Below are 14,593 nucleotides of genomic sequence, written 5' to 3' on the forward strand. Positions count from 1 at the left end.
GGTAGTTGATAATTACAGTACATGAATTTATTCCCATATTTGGGGAGAATATTTTACCACTGTTTTCTTTGGGAAATATTTTCTTTTCCTAGGAGTCTTTTATACCCGAAAATAAAATTTAATAAACTTGTAAGAAACACATGTATGCATTTTCATTTTTCTATCATTTTATTCATAGGAATATAAAAATATAACTTGAAACAAAACACCCCTATAGCTAGGTATTTACTCTTGTGAATTTAAATGATAAAATGGTGTGGTTACACTTCACTTACAATAGAAGGATGGAAAAATTCACTCATGATGAATATTATATTACAGACACAGAAGAAGAATTTACCATTTTCAAGCTACCGATTGAGTAGTTCAAAAATATTTTGAAGGTGATTGCTACAAGCCTACAATACAACAAACTACTTTGATTACTTTCCGAGTTCAATAGACCTTCCAGTTAGGTGAAGAATCCATCGATCAATATCAGTGTCACGAATATCGAGGCCTAACTCATCCTTACAAAACCGGCTTGTAAGGTGAAGATTGTCTCCTCTTTATAAACTCTTCTCAAGAGTCCTATCTATCCGATGTGGGACTAAATCCCACCGAGTGTTGGCCGCTAACACACCCCCTCACGCTTCAGCCCGGCCCAATGGGCCTGAAGCGTGAACGATGTCGGAAGCCCAACGATAGACCCGATAGGCTCTGATACCATGTCACGAATATCGAGGCCTAACTCATCCTTACAAAACCGGCTTGTAAGGTGAGGATTGCCTCCTCTTTATAAACTCTTCTCAAGAGTCCTATCTATCCGATGTGGGACTAAATCCCACCGAGTGTTGGCCGCTAACAATCAGCACTATCACTCACAAGATTCAGACGGTCAACGAACTTGAACACGTCGATTGCCCCAGAATGAACTGATAGTACATGATCAACAATTTTCAAAAACTTGTTCTCAATAACTAAAGGGTCTTCAGAAGCTACGTGAGAGACGCAATGTTTATCAAACACCAGATTTGGTAGTGTGTACCATTTGTTCCTCCATTTGTTGGATAAAACACTTGTTCTCACTGCTTCCTTAATTGGCAAGTAAGATAGAATACAGTCTATGACATGACCTGGTAAGTAACTAATTCTATCCAGCTCCACATCAATCACTTCTTGGGGAGTAGACTTTGATCGCTTTCTTCCCTTTATATAAGATAAGATATGATATGTTCAAACAATGGTACATACATAAATTAGAAAACAACAAACTGGGTTAGTGTACATATGTATCTAAGTATGCATACAAGAATAATAGTTAGACCCACCGAGAGAAAACCATAAACTTCAAACTAGTGTTTGTAATTTATTTAATAAAAAAAGAAAAATGCTAACTAGTGTTGTTGTGGCACTGATTAAGGAACTAAATATAAGTATTTACGCTTGTGAATCCAATTTATAAAATGGCGTGGTTACATTTACAATACAATGATGGTTTACTATAATGTCGTAATATATGGAAAAATTCACTCATCGAATGCATATTATATTACAAGTAAAGAACCAAACTAAATTGGTCCTTGTCTCAAATAGGTCCCCGACTATTTCAATATCTCAACTTAATCTCCACCTCGGTTAAATGTTTCTCACAGTTTAAGTGTCATGTATTCAGCTGTAAATTTAATTTTAATCAGCGATCATTTCATTATTAAAGAAAAGGATTAAGTAGCAAATTACCATTGTGAAGCTACCGATTGAGTAGCAAATTCCAGTAAAAGCACACAAAAATGTTTTGAAAGTGATTGCAACAACTACAAGCCTGCAACAAACGAAAAGATTAATTAATTGAGAAAATATATTAGTGACAAAATGAAGAACAAATGAATAACGAAGAATCTTGTTACCAAAAAATGGTGGCGATCGCTAAAGAGAAGGATTGGTTCCAATTTCAGATTTTCTTCAAACAAGATTCAAACACTTTTCAATTCAATAAGGGTTTAGGGATTTTTTTTTTTGAAGCAAGGGTTTAGGGATTATATATTAAAAAAAAAAAAAATACCCTAGAGGTTTTAGTTTAGGGATACACTTTTCTTTCTTTTTTCATCAAAAAATACTCTCTCTTTTTTGTTTTTTTGACGTTGCCAAAAAAGACTCAATTTTTTTTTATGCAAAAACAAACTCAATCTTTTTTTTTTTAAGTAACCTAGTGGCTAAAAAATTCACCTTAAAGATGAATAAGTGGAGTATCCCGAACCCGGACTCATGCATATATAGTGCAATGTCCCTACCAACTGAGCTAAACTCGCGAGAACACAAATTAGTCTCTTTATTAGAGTGAATTGAGGATTTCACAAAAAAAATTAAGGAGTAGTTTGTTTTTTATATAAAAAATGCCGAGGACAAATGTGAGTATTATTTTTTTTATCAGAAATTAAATTTGGTCACGATAAAATTATTAGGAACCAAATTGTATCTTCACTCGTTATTTAAAATATATTTTTTATTTTGATAATTAATTTTTTATTTTAATTAAATGTTTAAAATGTGAAACATGTATTTTTTGTTTTGTTGTGGAATGTATGCTTTATTTGGAAGTTATGCTTCAAAATATAGATTCATTAAATAGGTTGACCAATTTGAATGTATGCTTTATTGTGGAATGAATGTTCTGACACTTTTGGTTTTCCTCTTTTTAATAGTTTCATTTTCAACTCTTAAAATAGGAAAACTAGTAGCAGCAGGTTGCTGCACTACAAACCCATTTTCTGAAAATGGTGAGAAGAGTAAAAAGGGCAACTGACGAGTTGGATCTCTCTCCTTTTTTTTTTCCCTAATCTCCACAAAAAATTCTTGATTCTAGGTTGAACTTTCACCTTCGAAATTTTTTTTCACAGGTTGTTGTTATGGGCATGAGAGGATCTGGATTTAATCTGCGATATAAAAATTATTAAAAGCTACATAAACTTATGATTTCTATAATATAGTGACTAACACTTTTTTTTTTTAATCAAAAGATGGTAGCAAAGTGCTAACCATCACAAAATATATAATATATAAGAGAGAAAACAGAACAAATGGAGCGGACCAACCCAAAACTGATCCACTAAGAGGAACATAGTCTAAAACTAGGCATTCCTAGTTTGTTGTAGTTTAAACAAGCAGCAATAAACAAAGGAGAGGCGGACCAAGTAATGGAAGTTGATAAGCTCAGACCATGATTAGCAATGAGATTAGCTACTTTGTTTCCCTCTCTATAAATGTGAGATACCATATAATTCATTTGATTAAGCATAAACAGAACATTCCTGCATCTGTTTTTTAGAGGTCAAGCAACTGGTTTGATTGGATTTTTGAAGGCTGCAACTACCAAAGAAGAATCTGTCTCCAACCAAAGATTGAGCCAATTGTTTTCAAAAGCAATTTCAATTGCCCTCATTGGTCCACAAAGCTCTGCAAAGTAAGCAGAAGCAACTATAAAATTTTGTTGGGCGAATCATAAAACAATATACAAAATACTATAAAATTTTGCTCACAATCTAGAGAATAGAAATGATACGCATAATGGATAGAGTTTGAACATCGTGGGACAAAAATGAACCTACAATGCTAAGTATTAAGGAGAACCACACACAATATATGAATAAAAGCTAGCTTGTTAATTGTCACGGTCAATTAACCAATTTCAGAAATTTAAATGATGCAGTGAAGAGAGAATGAAACTGAAAATGCAAAGGAAATTTTTTCATTTGTTTTATTTTTCTGCTACAACATAGCATTGACTCCTCCAAAGAGTAAAAATCATTTTGAACGGTCTACCCAAATAACTTCAACTTCTCCCAACGCTCGTTTGAACCGAATTAGTACTTTCATCAACTCTGGTACGATGTTTGCAGCAGGCTTCACAGTCATCTTTTCTAGCACAGGAGAATATAGAAGTAAAAATTTGATAAAATCTAATTCTGACTTGGTACCAGAGATGTCATTGTTATATATCTTCACATGCCGCACTCGAATGGGCATGGTTGGCTCCGAAAAGATATCTTCCCAACAATAGGTGGCGGGTGTCAAAGGACCTTATCCATCCGTGCCTACATGCAATGGTTACAAATTCTTGGATCGATCAACGAGGGAAAGATAATACGCATAAGAATAATGTAAAGCATAAATCTATGAAGTTAACATTGTATTGAGATAGAAGTATGCCACAATAAAACTCATACCCGCGGGTACCTGCCCAAACCATATTTGTTTTGACGGGGAAAACCCGAGTTGATTGGGTTTGAGTTTGAGTTTGGGTTTTTCCCGATTTCAAAAGATGGGTTTGGGGCGAGTAATGGGTACATTGATACCCACCCCAGAACCCGTCCCCGAACCCGCTCCGCTTATACTAAAAATTAGATTTCACCTCTTTTAAATTAGAAACGCTTAAACAATCTCTTAAATTATATTAATATATTTATTTTTAATTTTTAATTTGAGTATTAAACAAATCATTTTATCTATTTTTTTCTTTATTTAAAAAAATATTTTTGAGAGAAAATAATTTTGGACATTTAACTTCTTTTTTTAATAAAAAATACTAAAATACAACTAATAAAGCAAAAAAACAAAAATTAAAAACAACTTAAAATTCAAAAGCTAAGTAGTTCAAACTTCAAAACAAATAATCGGTAGTTCTAGCTCTAACTAGTGAAATGGTGAAGATAAAATAATAAAAAATAATACAAATATATTTTTGGGTTTATATACTCCGGCCTTAATTATAAGCAAATTTCCACTTTTTAGATTCATTGAATAACTAATGCATTTGACCTTAATTATAGACCGGATACATTAATTTTCCAATGAATCTAAAAAGTAAAAAGTTGCTTATAATTAAGGTCGGAAATGAAAGAAAATAAAATACAAAAGTATATATCAAGAAAAATGACAGATCAAGAAAATAATTAAAGCTGATAGTGTTACTTGTTTAAAGTTATAACTTATGACTGGTGGAATTTATAGTTTTTTCAAAAATTTATTAGCATTTTGTATTATATATATATATATATATATATATTGTCACATACATATTCTAAAATTCATATTTAATATATGAAAAATGAAGGAGAATGAATTCTTATGAAAAAGATATTGGTAGTATCATGCATGTAGCATGTGTTCTTGTTGATGATTGACATGTATGATCATAATAGTCATATTTAGAAGTAAAAAACGTTAATTGTGTATGATTTGTTCACATCTCATGTTTCTAATGTAACTCCAGCGTTATGGAGGGACTAACTTAATCAACATAAGACTGGTAAAATCTCAAATTCAAATAACTAACAAACCAAAAAATACATGAGAAGAGAAGTGAAGGTGATGGAGGCAGGAGTTATGAAATATGAGAGTCGGTAGTGAGTTTGTTTACCTATGGGTAGTGGGTTCAGGGTAATATATAAACCCACCCACACCAACTCTGCACTCGCACCACTTCACATTGTTTTTATTTATTTTTAATATGGGTCAATATATAGCGGCTATACCGATTTATGATACATTAATCGGTAAAAGCCTGAAACATTAACTAGTTCTGATATCAATACATAGCGGCTATACCGATTTATGAGAAAAACAGCGCTATTTTGAGCATAGCGAAGTCAAGATGTCATACCGGTATACTGGATATTTAACAACAGTGATAGTAACTAATTCATAACTTCTGTTAACAATATGACGACTCACATCTACAAAGTCTTGCAAATTCAAGAGCTAAACACTACACAAATACTTAAGGCAAAAAAGGATTGCAAATTCTGGAGCTTAATAACTACATAAAAAAAAAATGAGGTGCAAGTGCAACAGCAAATCAGCAAACAAAGTCAAGCTAAACTAACATCACATATATATTTCTAATTTTCGAAGATTAGGTGAGCTTCTAAGCAAGCAAAGAGTGGCTGAAATTTCGTTCAAGTCATCAAAGTTTATGGTTAAAGAAAGATAACTTAGATCGGAAGTTAGTGTCTAATGGCAACTTTCTAGACTAAGTTGGTGTCTTCTCTGACTGGGTTGGTGTCTAATGACAACTTTCTAACCTGGTTAATAATATATTTGCCGTTAAAAAAAAATTCACAAAACAAGATACAAAATACTTAAAAAAAAAGTTATATTGTGACTCAGTTGCATCTTATGTACTTGGATTCTGATTGACAAATTGTGACTAATTTGATCAAGATCCAACGGCTTAGGTTTTAAGTTTGAATAAATTTTATTTTATTTTTTGCATAAAAGGTTTGAATAAATTTTAAAAGACAACTAAATTTGCACATTGCAAGTCTTTCAATGTATGTCTTAAGTAAAAAAAAAATGTTAATCATATGTCTGAATAGTTTGACTTTAAATTTTTCTACTTAATGGAATCTCTTATATTATGTGTGTGGTGTCCTTTAAAAGATAAGTACATAAATTAATATTTTAATAATGTGTGTCAATGCTTCATCATCAAATAAGGATTAGTTCTCATAAATAACTCTAAACAATAGTTTTATTTTAAAATAGAAAGTCATACACCTTTGGTGATTACTTTGGAAGAATACATCCCAAATGTCCCTTAAAGCCATTATTGGGACAGTCCAATTGAACAAATAACCATTAAAAAACTCAATTATTTGATATAAGTAAAGTTTAAGCTATCATATAAGGACATTTATTTATAACAATTATTTCCTATATATAAGGGTCCTCAAAGGCCTAATGACTTATAATTATTAAAAAGAATAATTACATAACAAGTAGAATGGGTATCTGCATATCCGTTGCATCTTCAGAGATTCATGGAATCCCTCAAGTTCATGATGAAAATATCATGATATTTGAAGCAAGCAAGATTCAACATGAGACTCAAAGAATTTGTTCTGTTTACTCTAAACAAGGTACTAAAGGTCTCAACCAAGATGCTGCATCTCTTTATAAGGTTTGTATTTCAATCATGAATAATTAACTTTTGGAGCATTTGCATGGTCACACGGTTGAGTATGCCTCATATGTCTTTGGAAAAGTCGAGTTCTTGTCTTTGATATTGAGGAAAATACTATCAAAATGCAACTCATTTTGCGTCAATCACAGCGTATAACGACTTTTTTTATATATATTGCGACTCAAATTATAGTTTGGAGTTTTTTTTTTTAAAAAAAAAACATAGTTGTGTAACAATTCAAGATATTATGATAATTACGATCAAATATGACCGATATTAACGATTATAATAACCAAATATGGCTTATGCGAAACTGCAATCACATTCGGTTAAAGAGACATAAAACAACCTTGTTAGTATGGCTCAAATTGCAATTATGAACATTTTTTTAAAGTCATGTACTTTCAAAGTAACTATTGTTAATCTATATTAAGCATATAAAATTACTAAAACGTTTTCTTTCATTTTTGTTTATTTTTCTTTCTTGTTAAAAGGGTTATGGGATTGAAGATGGAGCATTTTGTGGTGTTTATGATGGACATGGAAGGAATGGACGTATAGTGAGCAAAATAGTAAACAATAGTTTACCTTCTCTCATATTGAGCCAAAAGAATGCTATTGAGGAGATTAATGGTGTTGACAACAAACAAAACCAATTTTCAAAAAACTTCCTAAATATGAAAGAAGCTATTCTTGGTGCTTTCAAAGTGATGGATGAGGAGGTGAAATTACAAGAGAATCTTGATTGTTCTTGTAGTGGAACAACTGCTGTAGTTGTCATAAGACAGGGTGAAGGACTTTTCATAGCTAATTTGGGTGATTCAAGAGCAATCTTAGGGACAATTCATGATGCAAAACTCAAAGCTATTCAATTGACTACAGATTTGAAGCCTGGATTGCCTTGTAAGAAGCTTCTCTTAAATTAGCATGCAAAATTAACAAAATATATGGTATATACATTACTTACTAGATTTATTTGTATCTAAATTGAAATGCAGCCGAAGCAAAGAGAATAAGGAGTTGCAACGGTTGTGTATATGCGCTGAAGGAAGAACCACATGTCCAACGAGTATGGTTGCCCAACCAGAACTACCCGGGTCTAGCCATGTCTAGAGCTTTTGGAGATTTTATACTTAAAGACCATGGAGTTATTGCTATTCCAGATATTTCCTATCACCCTTTAACATCAAGTGACCAATTTATTGTTCTTGCAAGTGATGGGGTACGTGCCATTAATTATTATTTGCATACAACAATTTAATTTCTTTTCATACAAGATTCTAAGGAAAGATTTTATTTTTCTTATAGGTGTGGGATGTACTAAGTAATGAGGAGGTTGCATCAATTGTGTGGATGATAGAAAGTGAAGAGGAAGCTGCAAGGGCAGTGGTGGAAGCAGCCACAGCTGCTTGGGCAAAGAAGTATCCTTCCTCTAGGGTAGATGACTGTACAGTGGTTTGCCTTTTCCTGCAGAAGAAACCACAAAACTTGGGGTATATGGAAAAGGGAAAATTAGGTTAAATGCCCCGTCCACTAATTATCTATAAAGGCATAGCTACAATGTATTGTAAAACCACTAAAAAGAAAGAAGGTACAAAATGTAGGGACACAAGTACACAACACAAATGAAATATGGAATAAACCATCAATTTAGTGTCAAGTGTGAACAATGGCAATGTTAGTTTTAGAGATACAAATCATTCCACACTTTTTTCTTGTGAAATATACACTATGGTTAAATTCCTTACTTTGTTAGCTCAAGGACTAAATTGAGGGCAAAATAATAAATATATATTTCAAACACTTTGTCTTTAGACAGTAATTTTCATTTCTATAGACTTTTGGTGTGTTTGGTTATGAGACAGAAAAACTATATTTGCAACTCCTACCAAGATACTATGATTGATCAAGTAATTCCTACAACACCTGTTGTTTAGTTCATAATATTTTTAATAAAATTTTCAAATGGAGGGTTCACATTGCAGGAAGTGATTCCCAATACATTATTTATATGAAACTTATGCAGAGCTTTATACCATGCAAATGATTAAATGAACCACATTTTTGGACAATGTTGGACCAACAGTATATCTTATATTAAAATATCTTCTATCATCCTACATTTGTATCAAAACTCGAAATGCCAATTAACCATTGTAGTAAAACCTATCTTTTCAACATAAAAGGCAAAATCCTTCCTCAAAAAATACAAATGGATCCATGCTCCTCCATCTGTAAACTAGTTTTCAAAGAAACAAAAATAAGGCTGAAAAGAACAGTAGAAAGAAGGTAGTAGAAATTTTTTTAAAAAAATGTTACAAGATGAAGGCTTTTCCGATTTAGGGTACTAAGTTTGCATCATTATCTACGCTTGCTCCAAGCAGGTCATCATCATAGGACACAGGTACTCTTAATCTGTCATGAACAGAAACACGTTTCTCTTCAGAACCTAATGGTTTAGGTTGGTCTTCCATTTGTGCTGCACAAGAAGGATTGTCGGAAACATTGCTCTGACTCCCACTAGAAAATATACAGGGCACCCCTTGAGAAGAATCCTCCTTTTCCTTTTTTGGCATGGGTGGCTGATGAAAACACGGCTGCCTGAATTGCTTCTGTATTATTATAAACAAGACAAGATGAGCAATCACAAAATAAACTAATTATTGCAAAGCAAATAATGATCTGAATGGCCTTGGTTGGTCATTAATCAATGACTATTTTCAAGAGCAACTGAGCACAGCCAACACATCAAAAGCCGCAGCCCAAAACTATCTAAACAGTAATTAAAACAATTTTTTTTTTTTACCAAAAACAACATAAATATTAAAACCCCCCAAATTTGTTTGCCTGCTATTTCAAAAATCAGCAAAACATGAAAGTCATTGCACTGATTTCATTTTTTAAAAATCACTAAATTGTTCACTTTAGTGTTGCTAAGTAAAACTGCTTTTGGTCTTCAGAACACATTAGACTAAAAGTGAAAAAGATGGACTTTTGCATGGATTGGACAGATAATTTTATACCAAATTTTACTTCAAACTTACTTTTGAGACAAGTTACCAGACATTAATTACTTCATTTGAAACTCACTCATTAACTAAATCAAGTTTGAAAAATTCAATTTTGAACATTTTCTTGGATCATGTTATAGCGGAAACTTTATAGTATCAGGTTGTCTCTTTAAGGTTTATGCTCACCTCAGAACCATATAAGTAATGACAGTGACAAATGAATTATCTTCACATATTAACATGCCTAGGCACGACTTGCAAACCAAAATGCAGATATAGAAGCTATAAAAAAAAAATCTTGCCCCTTTTAAAGTTACGGATTGTGGATGCATCTGGAAACAAGCTACCGTGTTGTCAATGCATGCAGGGAACAAAATGTAAAATGAAAGTGTTTAAGCAGTAAAAAGTAAGGGACAATCAAACACCTCAAACTCCCTTGCTTTTTTCATTATCTCTTTGTAGGCATTTGGTTCTCGAACTTTAATGATGTTCCACAATACACCACCCCCTGAGCGAAATCGCTTACCATCGGCAGTCATCTGGCCTCCACAAGACTGTATTGCATCCACCTGTGACTTAAATGATTAATTATACAAGTTTGTGATGTACCAAATTGGACAGCTTAAGAAAGAACACCAAACATAATTAACCATAAAGACAATCCCATTCATTTATCACGAGAAAAAGGTCAGTAATAATTTAATCTAGAAACGGTGAACATTATTCACTATGATTTGTGAAGAGTATAACATGGCATATAATAAAAATAATCCAAAATTCATTACACAAAATGGAAAAAAAAAGTAGAAAAGGAGAACTAAATACCTAATATGTGTTTATAGAACAAAATGTTATAGATTTCAACCAACAAGTCCTCACTGCTTGATCAGAAAGTGCAAAAATCCTAAAGGTTGACGTAGTATATTAGGGTTCTCTCTTGTCCAAAAATATATTAGATTTCAACCAACAACCTTCAGTTTGATTCTCCTACATATATTATGGTTATCCAAATAAGCTAAATGCTAGCCATCCGCCATCCCAGTCATAGAGATAAGGCTTGATGATGCCTGCCGTGTTTACAATAAAACCTTAAAATTGCGCCATCAATTGTTCCTTTAACTTTTACCTACTCAGCAATATATTTTAACTAGAAACCATAAAAAATGTTACATTCTTAACAAAGGTCCTGCAGAAGTGTAATGAAATTCAGATAATACCCAAAAGAATAATATGATATACTTAGAGAAACCCAATATTGGCAAATTTTGTTGGTTGCATTGTTTGTGAGAGTAAACTGAAGAGGATAAACATCTGCACAATAATTATATAATGAAGTTGTTCATCAGCCACGGCATCAAAGTTAAAAAGAGGAAGGGAAGGAGCAAACTAGCTTCTGAAAAAAATCTGCAAGGTTTGGTACAAATTTATACACATCAGAAACTATAAATGGTTGTAAAGTACTAAGGGGAGTAATAAATAAGCAGGTCAAGGAAGTCCAAATCAGGTATAATCTGAACTCTCACATTTTCTTACAACAGGTGAGTAAATTATGTCTTCTCCCAAACAAAGCCACATTCCCATCAATAAAGGGAAAGTATTAAAAGGAAAATCACAAAAAGAACAATTTATTTTAAAACAGTGCAATGCACATTTGACCGGGAGTTGAAGAGAGAGGTTAAATAGCCAGTGACAAGCCAAGTTTAGAAAAATTGCAAAGTATCTGTTGAAATAATAGGGATTTAGATGCAGAAGGAAAGGAGACAACAAACTGAGTAGTTATATTGATATTGAGGCGGAGGATTTGTTATAACAAATTGTGATATGAATCACATGATATATTATAGAAGACAAAATCACTAACTCTTTCGTCCAAAAAAAAATAATCACTAACTCTTATTTATACTAGTACAAAACTCATGAGTCATGATCCTAATTCACAAGGAAACAAATCATATCCTAAGAGATAATTTGATATATTCTAAATGACTCGATACAATTATAGATAATTCTAGCAACTGTGCATGCTGCAGAGAAACCATACACAAGGCAATCACCACAAACTTGCACCACAGAATATCAATGCTTCTTGGCAATATAAACCTCCATACAATTAATAGAACACAAAGGACTCAAAATTATGAAATCAGTGTAAGGAGAACAGGGGAGTATTGAAAAGTAAGAAAGTAATTATGAAATCAGCAGTGTACACCTCAAACTAACACCACCAAATATGCATCCTTATTCTTAGCAATAAAAATCTCCATGGAATTAAAAGAATATAATGAATTCAGAGTTATGAAATCATCTGTGTATAACTCAAACGTACACAGCCAAATATCAATCGTTATTAGCAATATACAGTTAAAAAAAACACCAAGATTTCAGAATTATGAAATCGATGTAAGAAGAACAGATAAGTAAGACAAATGGAAACTCGTACATTTGAATGTCAGACTCGGACTATTACTTGGGCAACTTTTGACAGAGCAAAATCAATAGACTGGGTTATAGACGGTCTGAGTAGATAATTTATTCAATTATTATGATATCAGAATTTATATCAATAAAGTTTTGTGACTATATATCATCAATATTATCCAAGTAATATAACGCGCTCATTATTAGGTGGATCCGTTTCTTTTGATAAAACTGTTCAGGCTGTTTTAAATTGTTTTCTGATATCCTACATGGCTATGGTATTTCATACAAAACTGAATTTGTTTTAAATTGTGGTCAACAACTGCAATTATACGCAATTTGGACAATCTTAAAGCAGCCCTATCATACTCGAATTTAGACCATGCTCTCAAGATGAAAAATCAACATTGCAAGGAAGGACAAAGTTCCAATACCTCTTTGACGAGATCACTCAATGCAGAAACCCCAAGGCAGCCTACAGCTGTGTATACCATGTATGACTTTTTCTCTTTCAGACGCCGACATGTCTCTATCACAAACCTGAGAAGGGTACATAAGTCACAACAAATTCATCAAGTGTTTACTTATGTGATGTCAATAGGGAAAAATCAGCAAGCAACACTCCCATTCATGATTAAATAAAATGGAACAAAGAAATTCAAAGCCCTTAAAATAATCAATAACTTAAGGGTTCCTTTTTTCTTTTTTTGGTATTAACCCTCCGATTTCCAAGGGAAAGGGCCCTGGTAATTCAGAGTTCCTCAAGGAGATAAGTAAAATCTAGTCAACAATTGTTCCTCTTAGGAATTGAACTCAATTACTCAGGTTCTCCCGAACAATTCGTAATTAAGGGGAGCTCAAGCTCAATCACTCCCTTTAAGTAAGGGTTCCTCTTTTCTTTTTAGGTGTTAACCCACCAGTTTCCAGGGGAAGGAGCGCTGGTAAGTGGAAGTGGCTCTAGTAATTCGGAGTTCGTGGAGTTCAACCGGGAGATAAGTAAAATCAAGTAAAAAATTGATCCTCGCAAGAATTGAACTCGGATTCTCCCAAACAATTTGTCTGGGAGCTCATTAACCACTCGAGCTCAATCACTTGGTTTAAGGGTTCATATAGTAATGTGAGAGTCTAATGCTACTTCATAACATCAAAATAGTGATATCTAATTATCTATATCATCTAAATTCTAAAGTTTAAAACAATAAAATTCAATATAATATAATACACTCAGCATTAGGTATAAGATAAACAAAATTGAGCTAAAAAGGGTTTGAAAGTAGGAAGAGTATGAACGAACCTGTTAATGTCGATGGAATCAGAACCTAAACCCTTTTTCTTTCTCTTTTTAGATTTACGCTTGCGATTAGGTTTTGGTTTTTGATTATTATTGTTGTTAGTATCAGTGAGATTATGATGTTGTGCAACGACACCGTTTTGATGATTGTCTTCTACCAATTCACCTTCTTCAACATCAAGCATCTCAACGTCGTCCAAGTTATCGTCATCATCTTCTTCGTAGATAGCATCTAGAATGTTCTCACCACCCTCCATGCCAAACGGAAACAAACTCGCAGCTCTCAAGTGTCGCTTATATATGTCAGTGTTTTTGGCCCAAACAGTTTGGGTGAAATTCTTTTTTATCATTTCTTTCATTCTTTTTTATAAAATATATTTTACTATTTTAATAATACATAATTATAATTTGACTTAGTAAAAAAAATAAAACATAATTTGACACAATTTTATAAATAAAAAAATAAATTGACAGAAAGTTTTAAGTATTTTAATAAATTAAATTTACTATTTTATTAAAAAATGGATGTTCGATCCTACGTGTTATCCAACAGTAATGTCTCAAACAACTTAGACAAAATGTTCTATCCTACATTGTGACATTGCTCATCTAGAAACTTTCATTAGAAACTAACATACATAAAATGGAGAAATTGGAATTCGAAACTTTGATCATAACATCTGATCCGACAATTTTGACATTTCTACTAGTTATGTTAGAATTTGTGGGCTACTAATCAACTTAATTATACTCCTAGCTCTGTGGCCTCTGGCTCATGTTTGATTATGGTAATGAATTTGTTTTTCTAGTTTTCTTCACTACAAGAAACATTACATTATAGTTTTTCGACGTTGATTATAGGTTAATTGGTTTTTAATCAAATTTGGTCGATGTTTTTATTTCTCATAGTAATCAAGCTCTCTTTGAAGTTTT

General features: G+C 32.6%; 2 protein-coding genes across 2 annotated transcripts; one reads left to right on the forward strand and one right to left on the reverse strand.

Annotated features, from left to right (window-relative positions):
* Window positions 1–6,697: 6,697 nt before the first annotated feature.
* Window positions 6,698–8,741, forward strand: LOC123917060 (probable protein phosphatase 2C 72). The gene is made up of 4 exons (XM_045968683.1): window positions 6,698–6,937; window positions 7,435–7,843; window positions 7,939–8,162; window positions 8,249–8,741. The coding sequence occupies exons 1-4, from the start codon at window positions 6,761–6,763 to the stop codon at window positions 8,459–8,461; spliced, it is 1,023 nt and encodes a 340-aa protein (XP_045824639.1). The 5' UTR covers window positions 6,698–6,760; the 3' UTR covers window positions 8,462–8,741.
* A 273-nt stretch (window positions 8,742–9,014) lies between these two features.
* LOC123917071 lies at window positions 9,015–13,970 on the reverse strand. The gene is made up of 4 exons (XM_045968694.1): window positions 13,664–13,970; window positions 12,804–12,909; window positions 10,377–10,520; window positions 9,015–9,552 (listed from the first exon to the last, which is right to left on the reverse strand). Exons 1-4 carry the CDS (start codon window positions 13,915–13,917, stop codon window positions 9,280–9,282), a joined length of 777 nt encoding a protein of 258 aa, XP_045824650.1. The 5' UTR covers window positions 13,918–13,970; the 3' UTR covers window positions 9,015–9,279.
* Between the last annotated feature and the right edge of the window lie 623 nt (window positions 13,971–14,593).

The sequence above is a fragment of the Trifolium pratense genome, linkage group LG1 (genome assembly GCF_020283565.1).
Source record: "Trifolium pratense cultivar HEN17-A07 linkage group LG1, ARS_RC_1.1, whole genome shotgun sequence".
Classification (NCBI taxonomy): Eukaryota; Viridiplantae; Streptophyta; class Magnoliopsida; order Fabales; family Fabaceae; genus Trifolium; species Trifolium pratense.